Source organism: Patiria miniata, unplaced genomic scaffold (assembly GCF_015706575.1).
Source record: "Patiria miniata isolate m_02_andy unplaced genomic scaffold, ASM1570657v1 HiC_scaffold_6, whole genome shotgun sequence".
NCBI classification, from domain to species: Eukaryota; Metazoa; Echinodermata; class Asteroidea; order Valvatida; family Asterinidae; genus Patiria; species Patiria miniata.
The window spans coordinates 12,926,322-12,942,651 of NW_024037073.1; the positions used below are offsets into that span (position 1 = coordinate 12,926,322).

At 42.7% G+C, this 16,330-nt stretch overlaps 2 protein-coding genes across 2 annotated transcripts; one reads left to right on the top strand and one right to left on the bottom strand.

Annotated features, from left to right (window-relative positions):
- Positions 1–5,940: 5,940 nt before the first annotated feature.
- On the bottom strand, positions 5,941–7,191 carry LOC119743268 (tetratricopeptide repeat protein 22-like). The gene has a single exon (XM_038219670.1). It carries the CDS (start codon positions 7,189–7,191, stop codon positions 5,941–5,943), a length of 1,251 nt encoding a protein of 416 aa, XP_038075598.1.
- Positions 7,192–10,737: 3,546 nt separating this feature from the next.
- On the top strand, positions 10,738–12,305 carry LOC119743497 (PLAC8-like protein 1). Its single transcript, XM_038219915.1, has 3 exons — positions 10,738–10,808; positions 11,471–11,610; positions 12,030–12,305. Exons 1-3 carry the CDS (start codon positions 10,748–10,750, stop codon positions 12,129–12,131), a joined length of 303 nt encoding a protein of 100 aa, XP_038075843.1. The 5' UTR covers positions 10,738–10,747; the 3' UTR covers positions 12,132–12,305.
- Positions 12,306–16,330: the final 4,025 nt, after the last annotated feature.

The following is a 16,330-nucleotide window of genomic DNA, read 5'->3' on the forward strand; positions in this document are numbered from 1 at the left end:
TCCTTCAGAGGGGGTGTCAGTCTTGTGATCCTACTGGAGGGGTTTAAAATTGGCGGGAAAACCCTGTGTGCTTGTGCACATTTACATAGGCTTGTGTACAAATGCACTATATACATTGGGATTATTCGATCACCCCTGTGACCAAAATGGAATGTCAAATGGGGTTATGTCTGTGGTTTTAACGGCTGTTTGGGGCCTGAGAGATACTCCAGACATGCCAGAGGTTAATCAGGGGTGAATGGGCTGGTTGTGAGGGTCGGGTGGCTCAAATTACATTGTGTAGAAACCACATTCCATACAGTCATTGGATAGTAAACATTAAAGGTGCGCGCTCCAGCAAGGGCTAGAAATAAAAGCAATTCAGTCGGTCATATTCAATTTGAAGATGATATATATTTCTTTTACTTCAAACTCGACAAGACAGGTCCTTGACATGCTGTCATGTAGAACCGGAAGTCTCCAATATACCGCACATAGACAAATATCAAATCAGCAGTGAAAGTGGGGGGGTTGGTGCTCTTTTGTGTGAGGATTAAAAACGAAAATGACAATGTCCACCTACAATATAAAGTGAATGAGAGCATTATGATTGGCTTATTTGAAAATGGTGACAACTTTCACCAATGCAAATACAAACCCTAAATATGATGGTTCATACCTTAAGTGAATGACGGAATTTCCAATAAAGCATAATTGTTCGAAAGTTGGGATTATCCATCAAATGCATTAATGTAATGTGTGTTATATATTACATGTACATGTACATGTATGTTCATATTTCCCAACACAAATTATATGTACATAGTCCAGTGAGTAATATATTACAAGATTGCAGGAAATGTACTGTGTGAAATTTTATACAGCAAAAACCTCACATTTTTATGATGCAAATCAAGGGAAATCGATATATATATATATACAAACAGCTGTTAACACTATTGTATTTCAATATAAAACAGTTGGTAGTTAGTACACATTGGTAAGGACGTATACATTCTGGGACACAATAAAAGCATATTGTATGTAAATTACTCTCAGTATGTACACAATACACACACAGTATATAATATGCAACACTGCCACCACTGGATATAATATGAATCTACACTTGCACAATTCCAAATTTAACATTTCTTTTTTTTCTGGATACTATATTGGGCACTTTTTACACACTGAAACGTACTTTGGAACTGTCAGCCAACCCATCGGCTGCAAGTGATTTTTAAATTGTGTTGTGGCCAGTGTTCCGGGAGGGTCTTTTGGCTGAGAACAAAGCTTCGGATGCAGCAAAACATTGAGGTCAGAAACTGTCAAGACGTTTGTTTTGTATAATACCCCTTTCCAATTTAAAAAGACAACAGGAATATGATGTAAAGTCATCAATGCTGATGAGGGATAGTATACAATATTGACTGCTTAACTCGTGGTGTATTTTTTTTTCAACTAAACTCCCTCAGTGATCGTATTCCCTCGGCTTCGCCTCAGCAAATATGAATTTATATATAATCATCACATCCCTTGTTTACCATGTCTATGCAGCTTTTTTCTCTGAAAAATGCGCGCTTCAATTTTAATCAAAACTTAGTCGAACAAAGGCATCAACTCAAGTGGGATTCTCATGGACAATAAAAGGGGAAGACGCACATGTACATTTGTAAATACATGAATACAGTGTTTTGTTTTCTTGAAGGCTACAAAATAATGTACATACAAGCTGGAGCGTGGAGAACTATATTCCTTTCTCCTTGGGGATTTTACTATACGGGACGTCAACTGCAGTCCAGAAGTAAAACTTGATCATGATATTGCTGTACGTGGACTTTTGATTCAACATTTCACAATAATTATTGTTTCCTGTGAAACATCCCCCTATTTATACAGTCCCTGGATAAGCCACTGGTCTCTAGTCATCTCCAGCAGTCGTCTCCCAGACGATGGTGATCTTCGCAATCGGCTAGAAGGCTTCCGCATTCTCCCCACTTGTAGCCCAATTTCTTTTCGCATCTCATTCCCAGTTTGAATGACTCCCTTGCTCTTCTATGCTGGCCGAGTAAGCACTGACATCGTCCGCGGACATTGTAAAGTTGGTCCCGTTCGTTGCCTCTCTGGCAGTTCTCTGAAATGAAACAGTTGTGCAGAGCCTTTGTGAGGTACTCTTGTCTTGTTACTGAGTCGATGGTGATCTTAGCCATTTGTAGGTACACATCAGCCAGCATCGCATAAACCCATGGAGATTCGTGCTTCGTAAGGATGTACTCCAAGTCGTCTTTGGCTTGAGCAAGGTATCTCCGATCGGGATCACTTGCGCTGACGGCACGTTTGTGTTGCTTGAGGCAGAGTTCGGCCCTGCTTGAGTACGCGAAGAAATTCTCTTTGGCGCTTGGTAGACGGATGGACTCCTGTTTTGTACAGTAACACCGAGTAACTTCATCAAGTTCACATTATTCAATGCCATGTTATCAAGTTTAAATGAGGACCTAGATGTGTCACGCTTCAAAAAACTTACTGTCATGGTCTGACATTTAGATGGCTTTCGAAGTACACTGTTGTCATAACACCAACTCGACAAGTCATCAAGATAGCTTTGCATGTGAGATGGTTGGCCATGCTTCACTACTTCACCTATAGTTAAATCATCAACATATTTCCAATGTCTGCAGTTTTCAGCTGATGCATCATTAACCAAAATCAGAAACAGAATTGGACTCAATTTGGTGCCTGAGGAACCCCACAAGAAATACTCATAATAATGAGTCTTTGACAAATGACCGCAGAGCTTAGTATTATGAGTACGCTCAGTGAGAAAACTGCAGACAGTGAGAACAATAGAATGTCTAACTCCAAGTTGAATGAGCTTTCGAATAACAATATTATGGTTCACCCGATCAAAAGCCTTCGTAAAATCTATGGCACAAAGGTTAGCAAAATGACCAGATCTATCAAGTCCCTCGTGCACAAAGTTAAGCATGTCCACGAGATAGTATGGAGGACGAACACACGTGTAAGCTAGCAGCTGCGTTGACATAATATTTAAATAGTCAAACAACCAACCAAACATCGAGCTCCTTGCTAAAGGGGCATGACATAAAGTTTAGGATGGAACTTATTTTGTGCATATATCCATTTTCCCGAAATGTATGAAATAATGAGACATCCTCTTTTTGGTTAATTATTTAGTAAAGTCCACTTTTCAAAACATTTAAAACACCCATGCTTTTTCCTGACAACTGGGGGCGATGTTTCCGTGATGCCACTTTAGGAACACACTTTCCAGATTACGAGGTGGGGGTGTTAAAAATGTGAACCCGATTCACAGTCAGTCGGGAACTGTCAAGCAGTTTATTTTGTGTAGTTCCCCTAAAAAGAAAGAATTATGATGTAGAGCCATCACTGCTGATGAGGGACAGTATCCAATTTCTGCGTTGTCCAGCTCTCGGGCCATTTGGCACAGGGCAAATGGGCAACAGCAGCTCAGTGTTAGGCAGTCATCGCAGATAGAACCCTGGAGTGGATAGAAACAAAATATTGACATTAACTGAGAAATTACCGTTGTTTCGCGTACGTCCTCCATCTTGAACAATCCGCGCGCGTCTACAATGCGATGTATACATGTTTACCTCACACATTGTCGTAAACTTCTGCCCAACTCGGAGTATAAAACAATCAACTTTTCGGAGTAAGATTCACAGGCTACGCATTATTGAGCAAAATTTACCGTGTGGAAGGGTAAAACCCGTATTTTGTTATTACACAAGTGATGCGTAATAATGTTTTGGGGTTTAAATCAATTATTGTTTAAAAATGTACTCAATTATTTTACCCAACAACTTTACTCAACAAAAAATTACACTATGTTTTTAGAGTGTGTAGAGATGTATCGAGCACTGGACGTGGATTGTGATAGACGACGATAATTATCATTGGATATACATGTATGCATATACGCAACAATATTGCTTAGGTGTATAGTAATAGTTTATTATTACGTTCGTTTAATTTCATATAGCGATGTAGTTTGTTTGCGTGTTCTGGGGCAGAAAATCAGGGGATATCGTCTGATGTAAAAAAAAAAAAAAAAAAAAAAAGATTGCACAACACGAAAGGAAATTTCCCGGCCCGATCGTGCACACAGTGTTCACTACGAAGACCTAGAGGGGACATGAAGATTTTTAATACGTACATAGGCCGAAAATCCATGTGTCCCTTTTAGTACGTACGTAAGAAAATATCGTCATGTTCCCTCTAGGTCTTCGTAGTAAATAGTGTGTGCGTGTTGCACAATCGGGCCGGAAATTCCCTTTCGTATTTTGCAATATTTATTTTACAACACGTTATCCCCTGGTTTTCTGGCCCATAACACGCCCCAAAAAATTGCTGTTTCAAATTAACACCTACCGTGAAAGTCTACATAACTAAAACATGAAAGGTTTTTATGTTAAATGTGGCCTATTATTTCGCGAAGGAAATTCGTGACAAAAACGTAGATTCCTATGGTTTAAAACACAAACTACACACCTCTTTTAACTAAGTCTATGCAGTTTTTCTTGTAAATATTAAAGGGTTAATGAAGTTCAACCTTACAAATAATAATAGACGGTATAAACCATTAACATTGTCTAAATTTAACTTTGTTGAAATTTCTTCAAAAGGATTATAACCACTACATCAATCATAAATTACCATACACGTATTACAAAATTTCAATAAACTGTTTCACTGAACTACATATTCAATTAAATCTAGTACACTTTGTCAATTTAACTTCAACAACACGTCCAACAACAACACGTGCAATAGCACACAGGTTATAAACCATGGGCGTCAATCCTGGGGGGGGGGGGGGACAGGGGGACATGTCCCCCCCCCCACACACACTTTTTAAAGGATGGGGGACACAATATCAAATGTCCCCCCAGATTTTTGAACTTGTGCCTCATTTACAGGGCCCTATTATGTACTACAATTTATCTTTTGCTAAGAAAATATTGGTTAACGTGGTCAGAAATTGCCTCAGATCGCACTACAGAGCATCTAGAATCAATTTTTTTCGGGGCCCTTAATTAAGCGGGCTCCGAATCCCACGCCTTTAGCTGAGAATATAATAGCTTATTCAATGACTTCAACCTCGAAAATGATGTTTAAATCATTATCTTTTGCTCAGAAAATATTGCTTAAAGTGGTCAGCAATTACCTCAGATCACACCACATGAGCATCTAGAATCCGATTTTTTTCGGGGCCCTTAAGCGGGCCCCGAACCCCACGTTGTAAGGGCTTCGCACTTCGCGCTTGCATTATTTCTGATCAAGGTATGTCCCCCCCCCCCACTTTTGAGAAGCGATTGACGCCCCTGTTATAAACATAACATTTGTAAATCGTATTGTTGTAATTTTTCCGACAGCCGGTTCCATTAAGACGTTTAGTTTTAAACCATCGCATGTCGTTTGGATGTGCTTAAATCGTTTTAAAATGAATCGACGAACAAAAAAGCTTTGACGAACATTTTGTAACTATTGTTTTCTTTTCTGAAATGTTACAAATATACAAGTTGAGGGTGAGGAACTTTGCTACTTGTTTCTAGAAAAAAAACATTTACAAGTTCATTTTTCGCCTATCTCCCACCAAAAACCCCTTCGATCCAGGCATTGTTATCAGATAAATAAATGCAGTTATCAATAACTACACCGCACACTGCATGCTTGAGGATGGGTGGGGAAGTAACCCTTTCATTCTCCCGTGAGATTTTGCTCTTTTTTCGAACATGAATTTTGGTGATGATCGTTATAACTGCAGTCCGATGTAAAATAAATTTTGATCCCAATGTGTTTCTGTTGCCAGCTGACTGTATATACATGGACTTTTGATACAAGATTTCAGTATATTGTTCCTAGTGAAAACCCACTTCCCTCCCATTCAGTACCTGGATAAGCTCCTGGTGCGTCTCAGCCATCCTCTTCGTCTTCCTGACGATGCTGATCTTCGCAATCGGCTAGAAGTTTCCTGCACTCACCCCACCAGCCTGACTTCCTTTCACATTCAATACCGCGTCTGAATGACTCCCTTGCTCTTCTATGCTGGCCGAGTAAGCACAGACATCGCCCGCGGACATTGTGGAGTTGGTCCGGTTCGTTGCCTCTCTGACAGTTCTCTGACATGAAGCAGTTGTGCAGAGCCTTGATGAAGAACTCCCGTCTTGTTACTGAGTCGACGGTGATCTTAGCCATTTGTAGGTACACATCAGCGAGCCTCGCATAATCAAATTGCGATTCGTGCTTCGGAAGGATGTACTCCAAGTCGTCTTTGGCTTGATCAAGGTATCTCCGATCGGGAGCATCTGCGCTGACGGCACGTTTGTATCGCTCGAGGCAGAGTTCGGCCCTGCTTGAGTACGCGAAGAAATTCTCTTTGGTACTTGGTAGAAGGATGGACTCCCCGTATAGCATCAGAGCTTCTTCCACATCACCGGCTTGGCTACGAAAACGAGCAAGACAATTGAGAACATGAGGGGAATCTGGTGCTATGTCCCTCGCCTTGCGTACGCATCGTTCCGGGTCATCGATACATTCCGCCAAAGATTCCGATACGTCTCCTATCTGCACATTCCATTTCGATGCCAAGCGAAAGATTACACCAATCCGAACCCAGGCCGAGCTTTTCATGTTGACATCCGCAGATGGATGTTCCGCTATGGTCCAAAAGTTCCGGAAAGCATTATCCAAAGCTTGAAAGGCCTCGTCGTGTGTCTCACTTGTCTTCATTGTTTTCTGTAACATCTCGTAGCTGGCTTCTCCAGCCAGGTACTTCCAATCATTGCTCTCGTCTAGATGGACGAGGTGATCCGCCATCTCCATCGCCTGATTGCAAAGCTCGAGCACTTTGCTGGATCGCTCATAATAGATAGCATCGTTGTTCTTTTCGTCAATGAGGGCAAAGGCTTGTTCGGCGTATCTCCTGGCTTGTGCCCTCTTCCCTTCTTCTGTAGATAAATCAGGCTCGTCAGGAGCAGCCGCGGGAATTCCACCTCTGGACATAGACATCACAAAATGACGGTTGGCCATGGCGTTCAGGTTGTCTGGGTCTTCTCCCGGAGAGAGGATGTGATTGAAGTAATCCAAGGCGCCCTGACGGTCGTTTTCTTGCCTGTAAGCGAGCACACCTAGAAGGTTACGAATGGCGTGACGTTCCGCTTTCATCCTCTTCTCCTCCAAGTAGGCCAAGAGATGACCACGTTTGAAGTTGGCGGTAGTATCAGTGAGTCGACTTCGGTTACAAAGCAAAGGCAGATGGAAATGTCCAACAGGCGTAGCCAAAGTGCGCCGGGATGCCCTGAGAAAATAGATTTTAAAAATCAATAGCTGAATTCTGCCTTAGATAATCATATAAGTATGAGACTAAGTCAACACGAACGTCAACACGAACGTTATTAACGAAATTGAAATACTTCCTTTCGAATTTAAATACACCCAATGACTCAATCTGACTATCTAGGCCATTGGATGAACGTAGTTTGATATTCATATTGCTCGATGAAACTTACAAAGCAATGTTTCATTAAAACACCAAATACATGTATTTCCGAATTGCGAACTTCATTGCCAGTTAAAACGATTTGTCGCACTTACATGTTTGCTTTTATTCAAGTCATTATGTATTCGCTCATCCAGGCCACAACAGTGTGGAGCAACTGACAACACACTGCATCCGTTAGAGCTTATAATGACAAGCAAGAAAACATGGGCTATATATCTATAGCTTTCCATCATTGATTTCATCATTCTCTGCACGTTAAAAATGTGTTAGTATTGTAACGGCGGTGCCGGGCCGCCGGCAGAGGGCGCCAGCACGGACCAACGGTGCAACCGTAGCGTTGAGACCCCTGCTGCTGGGCCAGGGAGACCCGTTGCCAGACTGCGCCGACTCAGTAGTGTGACTTTGATATAGCGTCCTTTTTGTTGTGAGTTGTATAAAGAGAGAGCCTCGTGTAAAGAAAGTGGAAAGAATAAATGGCCGGAGAGCCCCGAAGCCCTGAAGAATGGTGTCTGTGGTTTCCTTCGTCTGGCGTGTGAGAACCCCAGATTCGTTCTACGTTACATTGGTGGCAGCCGTGGCATGTCTGGCGGAGGAAAAAACAGGTAGAATTTGGAGTGTTTTTCGCCATGAATACACCGGGTCGAGTTAGTCTGGCGTCCGACTCGCCAAACGGCGGGTACGCACGCTGGATCGGGGCCTCGCAGAGCGTAAACCAACCTGGTGAGATGGCCAGCAAAGCGTTCGTCACGTTGGATGACTCGGAGTTGGACTTTTTCAGTGTTTCGGGGAGCCAGCTAGGCCCACATGCTACATCCCATGGAGAATCGCGCCACACTGTGCACCACGGCGCAACAGACGCTTTGTTCCACACGGAACACTGCCGAGTTGTGCCTGATAATAAAGCAGGGCTGGCCGGGCTTGATCGTCCGGAGACACCCCGAATCAACACACGTGCCAGTGCCCACGATGGGAACAGCCCCGTAACACACACCATACAACGGACGCATGTTTTCCTCCGGAACAGCTCCTTTTCACAAACACCAATTCACCGGGTGCACGTTCCCCCCTGGAACTGCCCCGTAACACACACATTCATACAACGGACGAATCCCATGAGGAATCGCGTCGCGCTGTGCACCACGGCGCAACAGACGTTTCGTTCCACTCGGAACACTGCCGAGTTGCGCCTGTTGATAAAGCAGGGCTGGCCGGGCTTGATCGTCCAGAGACACCCCGCATCAACACACGTGCCAGGGCCCACGATGGGAACAGCCCCGTAACACACACATTCATACAAGCATGTGCAAGCGCCGGATGAGTGTTCCCCGGTAGAGTTGCTCCGCACGGGAATCAATGGAGCGGAGCCGGCGGAGTTGCTCCGCACGGGAATCAATGGAGCGGAGCCGGTGGAGTTGCTCCGCACGGGAATCAATGGAGCGGAGCCGGCGGAGTTGCTCCGCACGGGAATCAATGGAGCGGAGCCGGTAAAGTTGCTCCGCACGGGATTCAAAGGAGCGGAGCCAGCGAAGTTGCTCCGCACGGGAATCAATGGAGCGGAGCCGGCGGAGTTGCTCCGCACGGGAATCAATGGAGCGGAGCCGGTAAAGTTGCTCCGCACGGGATTCAAAGGAGCGGAGCCAGCGAAGTTGCTCCGCACGGGAATCAATGGAGCGGAGCCGGCGGAGTTGCTCCGCACGGGAATCAATGGAGCGGAGCCGGTAGAGTTGCTCCGCACGGGAATCAATGGAGCGGAGCCGGTAAAGTTGCTCCGCACGGGAGTCAATGGAGCGGAGTCGGCGAGTTTGCTCCGCACGTACTGGAGTCTATGGAGCGGAGCCGATGGAGTTGCTCTGCACGGGAGTCAATGGAGCGGAGCCGGCGAGGTTTCTCCGCACGTACGGGAGTCTATGGAGCGGAGCCGATGGAGTTGCTCCGCACGGGAGTCAATGGAGTGGAGCCGACAGAGTGGCTCCGCACGGGAGTTAATGGAGCGGAACCGTGGAGTTGCTCCGCACGGGAGTCAATGGAGAGGAGCCGGCGCAGTTGCTCCGCACGGGACTCAGTGGAGCGGAGCCGATGGAGCTTCTCCGCACAGGAGTCAATGGAGAGGAGACCCCGGAATGGGCCCAGAGGAGAACCCAGAGGTGATCCCAGAGGTGATCCAAACGGAGAACCCAGAGGAAAACCCAGAGGAGACCCCAGAGGTGACCCCGGAGGAGACCACAGAGGAGACCAGGAGACCCAAGCGGATACCCCAGCGGAGGCGCCGCCTTGTTCGGGGACGAACAAGGGTCCTCGGAGGGGGCTGTGTAACGGCGGTGCCGGGCCGCCGGCAGAGGGCCGCCGTAGCGTTGAGACCCCTGCTGCTGGGCCAGGGAGACCCGTTGCCAGACTGCGCCGTCTCAGTAGTGTGACTTCGATAGAGCGTCCTTTTTGTTGTGAGTTGTATAAAGAGAGAGCCTCGTGTAAAGAAAGTGGAAAGAATAAATGGCCGGAGAGCCCCGAAGCCCTGAAGGATGGTGTCTGTGGTTTCCTTCGTCTGGCGTGTGAGAACCCCAGTTCGTTCTACGTTACAGTATTTTAATATTGACGTTGCTCGAATGTTCCGTACGATCTTGTACGCAAGCCACATGATGGCTGTAATCCAGTGTCCTTAGTTTAGAATCGCGGTGTAGCCAGCGTTCTCACCATAGAAGTGAGGGCTGGGCAATTTCTGTAGCATCGGGCCTAAAGATAGACAGGTTTTTTTTTTTTACCGGTCACCTCACACCGGTAAAATCGAAAAGTAGGGGAAGGGGCTGGACACCATCTTTCTACGGGGGCGCCCTCTTCGATTTCGTCATTAGTGTTGACATTGCTCGCATGTTCCGTATGATCTGACGGAAGCCACTGGCTGTGGGCCAAATTTAAATGTCTTTCATTTGGAAATTCAGAAATCAACTTTAAAGAAGAACAGACTAGGCCTACCCGTATGTAAGGGGACGTAAAACAATAAAATAAACACGTTTCTCATCCCTGCCCGCTTCTTTTTTTCCCGCCATCCTCCTTTGTTTGTTGTTGAAACTTGTACATGTTTTGAAAATTAAAATAATTAATTTTCTTCTCATCTACAGGGTACTATACATAAACGTCTTTCAAAGAATCTTAGATCGCCTTTGTTTCCAGTCTTCATGACTTGATGCACTTGAATTCGTTGTTTTTTCTTCTTTTTGGTGGGTTATGCAGGTGACTTCGGACTGGTCCACTAAACTCTTTGGATGTATGGAGGACGAACACACGTGTAAGCTAGCAGCTGCGTTGACATAATATTTAAATAGTCAAACAACCAACCAAACATCGAGCTCCTTGCTAAAGATGCATGACATAAAATTTAGGATGGAACTTATTTTGTGCATATATCCATTTCCCCGAAATGTATGAAAATTATGAGACATCCTCTTTTTGGTTAATTATCTAGTAAAGTCCACTTTTCATAACATGTAAAACACCCATGCTTTTTTTCTGACAACTGGGGGCGCTGTTTCCGTGATGCCACGTTAGGAACACACTCTCCAGATTACGAAGCGGGGGGTGTTTAAAATGTGAACCCGATTTTTTTGGTAACTGGAACATATTTGTGCATAACTTTTGTGCTTAGACTTTTCATGTACTGATACAAAAATGTATCACCAAGGCCAAAAAAATAAATACCATGGGAAAAAAAACTAAATTCTAGAAACTATTGATGCTGGAGTAGGTTTCTACGTAGATATCTTAAAAGGATGGCACAAGCCTGTTTGTTTGAGCATGGTTGTGTTTCTAAAGATTATTGTCGCGTTCTGTTCGTTTGTGTATAGTTGAAGTGCCGAGTCAAAGTTACGTTTGGCCATAATTAACGCTGAGATCTTCAACATTATTTCCACATAATGTACCCGGCACCCATCTTCTGATATATTTGATTAGGTTTACTGGGCGCGCTGTGCACACCGTGTTTGGCCTGTTCACTGGCCCGTCAACTCGGGGAGTCCTGTTGTGTCGTGGCCTGTGTTCCGGGAGGAGTCTTTGCGCTGAGAACAAAGCTTCGGATGCAGCAAAACATTGAGGTCAGAAACTGTCAAGAAGTTTATTTTGTGTAGTTCCCCTAAAAAGAAAAAAGAATTATGATGTAGAGCCATCACTGCGGATGAGGGATAGTTTAAATATTGACTGCTTAACTCGTGGTGTAGTGTAGACTTTCCTTGTAATCCACGGAGAATTCTATTTTCGATTTTCCCTCGGCTCGCCGTGGCTAGATTGAAATGTAGAACCTCGGGAACAAGATCTTGGAACTTTATACTAATAGAACTTCCAACTATAATGAAGGCAGGCCGCAGGTGCTCAATACATCACGGAAGACTGCTGATATAAGACAAGCTAGACAGCTCATTTGGTTGAGCACTGGTGAAGGTACCGTGTTGGGTTTAGAAAGCTGTTCCTGGTAATTTCTCAGTTAATGCCAACATTTTGTTTCTATCCACTCCAGGGTTCAATCTGCGATGACTGCCTAACACTGAGCTGCTGTTGTCCATTTGCCCTGTGCCAAATGGCCCGAGAGCTGGACAACGCAGAAATTGGACGATTATAGGATGAACTGAAACCAGTACGGCCACCTCGAGGGTCAACAGGCTGAACACAATGTGCATGACTTGGGCCAAAACTGAACCCAAAACAATTCCACCATATTCTGAGATGATTTCTGAAAATACCACGCAACAGCAAAATCATACATTCAACAGATAGGCCTAGTGTTTTACAAGAAGATGATATAATTTCAGATATGTCAAACTAATACTGTGCAAAGACTACATGTGTACTGTAAAGCATTCCAGTCAGGTCAAATTTTTATTAGAAATGATAAATTTATATTTCAAATTCGACAAAACAAAATCGATAAAAGCCGTAATGCGCAACAGGAAAAAAACACTATGCCCTTTATAGACAATATTTAATCAGCCTTGAAAATGAGGGGTTTGTGATATTTTGTGTTGAGGATAACAAAGACATGAAGAAGAAGAAATATCAACCAACGCACCCTCTGCATGGTTGGCTGCCAATTTGAAATTTGTCTGTCGTACAGAGCACTCGGTGAGATGTTTTTTAAGCTTTCACTGATGCAAACACAAACCTTAAATTCGTTTGTTCAGCCCTGAAGACCTTTAGTGAATAACGGAATTTCAAATAAAGCAGTGTTTTCTGAAAGTCGGGAGGTTTCCATCAAATGGATTGATGCAATCTGTGTTATTTATATGTTCATATTTCCCGACACAAATTATGTACATAGTCCAGTGAGCAATTTTATTACAAGATTTTTTATAACAAACTGCTAGAAACGTTTTCATTTTAAACGTATATATAATTTTTTTGTAAAGTAATCTGTGAAATTTTGTACAGCAAAAGTAAAAAAAAAACCTCACATTTTATGATGCAAATTAAAACAAATAGCTATTATACAAAGAGCAGTTTATATTATTGTAGTTCAATATAATACAGTTTGGTAGTTTGTACATATTGCAAGAATGTATACATTCTATGACAGATTACTCTCAGTAATATACTAATAATAATAAATAATAATAATAAAAGAACATTTGTAAAGCGCCGGTATCCGCCTAATGAGGCGCTCATGGCGCTTGAGGAGAAAGTCCAGTTAGGATTGTGTTGTGAGAGTAAGCTTGTTTGTACAGGTGAGATTTTATGTTTGTCTTAAATGTTGTGATGGATGGAGATGATTTGATAGCCAGAAGTAGTTGGCTCCACACTCGGGCTGATGCTGCAGTAAAGGATCTGTCACCCCAAAGAGTGGAGGTCCTGTGCTCGTGAAGCATATACACAATATTACTAGAAAATATGAATCCACAGTTAATTAAGAGTGTAGAGAACATAGTCTGGAAGACTTTGACATGAACAGTTCTGTAAGAATCCTGAAGATTATGATTAAAAAAAATTGCCACCCATTCTGAAATGTTATTGGAAACACTTTTCCGATGATATATTTGAGAAAAATTGTAATGATAATACGAATCCACTGTAGTTATTGGATAATCTGAATCCACACTTGAGAACAAAGAAAATAGACTGGAAAGATCGAGTCTGACATTTTCATTTGAACACAAAACTTTTCTTTTTGTTTCTGGATAATATGTATTTGCACATATATTAGACGCTTATACTTCGGCACTGTCAGCCCACATATCAGCTGAATGTAAGTGATTTGAAATTAGGAAGGACACAAACTCCAGCGTTTGTTTCTTCTGTACTAAACTTGAAGTTTCTTTAAACTTTAAAACACTGAGGGTTGGTCTACACACTGAGAAGGGAGAGAAATTGGCTATCAGCTGGCATGGAATGGGGGTATTAGCTGCAATAGTATCTGCTGTGATTGTTGGAAGCGCACAATTAATGTCAACACTGGCTAGTGTCTATCAAAGTGGAACGAGGCCATTGTAAAATAGTTTGTACACACAATATTTGATCTCACTTATACAAAGCAAACTTTTAACAACAGTTTCCAGTTTTCCACATGCAATAACGATTTCCATATGTTATATTTTTTAAAAAATGCCTTAATTTGTAAATTTTTACTAAATTCATACGTATTAAATATAAAGTAAATAAAATACAACCTGTGCTGAAAAAAAAACACTTGATAGTCCCAGTTTGTTGAATGTTGTTTATTGAACCGACAAGCTAAAATAAAATGCAACAAAAATACACCCACTTGGCCAAAAAAGGCTCATTCATATGCAAATATTTACAAGTAAGTCCTGTGTTACAACTGATAATGTAGTAACCAACAGATAACGTATCACCAACCGATAATGTCACGCAAATTAACCGATATTTTATCGCTAACCGATAATGTAACAAAAATTGACCGATATCAGTCAATTGTTGTTACATTATCGGTCCTAACCGATCCCACCCACCCACCAACTATTTGATTGTACAGGAGCCAAGTGTTCGGAGAAAAAAACCCCTGTTGACATTTCAGCAGGGATGTGCGAGTGCCCTTTAACGAACTTTTTACCCCCCCCCCCCAATAAAAATTGCCTTGCTACGCCTCTGCAATTTACGAACTTTCTTTCGCACGGGTCGTGCCGGCGCACACGGCCCGGAAACAGCGGCGTTGTCGGGGGAGGGGGAGGGGAGAGGGGGTTGGATGTGTGATGGTAATGGGTTGGGGCCTTGCCGGGGGTAATTTCTGCTAAAACCGTCAACCATGACCACTTATAGGACTAACACATTTTCAATGGGGAGGGCACTGGAGGAGTGACGATTTTTTTGGGGGTGGGAGGGTGCGCCTGCACCCACAATGGTTTGGACTTATTATTAGAAAGGGGCGAGGAAAAAGGGGCAGAAGGCCAAGCGTCTTAGTAAGTAATGCTGAGTGGGCTAAGCACATTGTATCAGCCCCTACCTTTAAGTACTGTAGTTAGATTCAACCACCATTGGTTCCCTTTAAAGTGCAAACACTAAGCATGGCATGTTTGTTATTAATGTTTGTTAATGTGTTCCAAGCAACCGAAGATATGTGTCAAGTGACAAGGTGTGGGCAGTGTTTATTCTCGGATGCAAACATTCAGGCATCAGATCAATAGTAAACAGCGCATGCGTGTTGCACAATCGAGTCTTTTGCCCTTTGCAACATTACATGCTATCACCCATTTTTCTGCTCCATAACACGAAAAAAGTGCATTATTAAATTAATAATCCAACGTGGTTTTCAGCAGTAGTGTAAACCTTGAAATAGAATATTTATTAGGCCACGCAACTTTACGAAAATCTGCGGTTTTATGTTATAATCACGCGACGGAATTTAGGGTACAAAATGTTGGTGCTAGTCTTTATTCCAGTCACGGTTATGTTTCTTTTCGACAGAATCTCAAAACTGGATGGCTTTATTCACTGCTGGAAACGCGTACTGCGACGTAAACAATGGCTGCATTAAACGTCACATCCGATGTTAACAATACAGATTTATTTTCCTGACATATTTTCAATTTGTATGTGGGGGGGGGGCGGAACATCATTCCGATATCGGGCGTCTACAACCCTCTAAATGTTTTTCATTTTGCGCACAAATGAACAAACGAACCCGCACTACGAGAGCCAAATTGTCTGCCAATCGCTCGAATTTTGTTTAGAAATAAACTGAACAACTAACGTTGGTGGATTTTGGTTCGATGTGTCGTGAAAGTGAAATTCGAATACATGTACAGCATAGGAAACGCATCTTTAATGTAAAACAGTATGTTGGTTTCTAGTGACCAAGACCTTTGAAAATAAGTAAACAATAAAAAAACTATAAATTTGGCACTCTCAAAAATAATGAGCAGTCATTATGTACATAATAATAGGAAATCGTATACTAGGCAACGCCATGAAATTGGGCCCAATCATGCTAATGACACACAGTTTATAAAGAAGCCATCGATACATTTTTCTTAGAAACACAATGTTTTTGTTTTTGTGCAACTCCTCTTAAAACTATATTTGACATCCTTTTTGGTAAATTTTATTGAAAAGTGCACTTTTTTAAACATTTAAAATCAACCATGCTTTTCTGGACAACTAAGGACGCTGTTGCTGCGATGTCATTTCAGGAAGACACAATTGGCGATTTCTGTTCAAATTGTGAACCCAAGATTTGCTCATTGAAAACATTTGTGTGAAAAGGTTGCTCATTGGCTTACTGACATATACTTCAACAATAGTGAATCACCAAGGAAAAGAAAATTTACGACAGTAAAATATCCAAACTTCTAGCAAACGGCACTAAAAAAA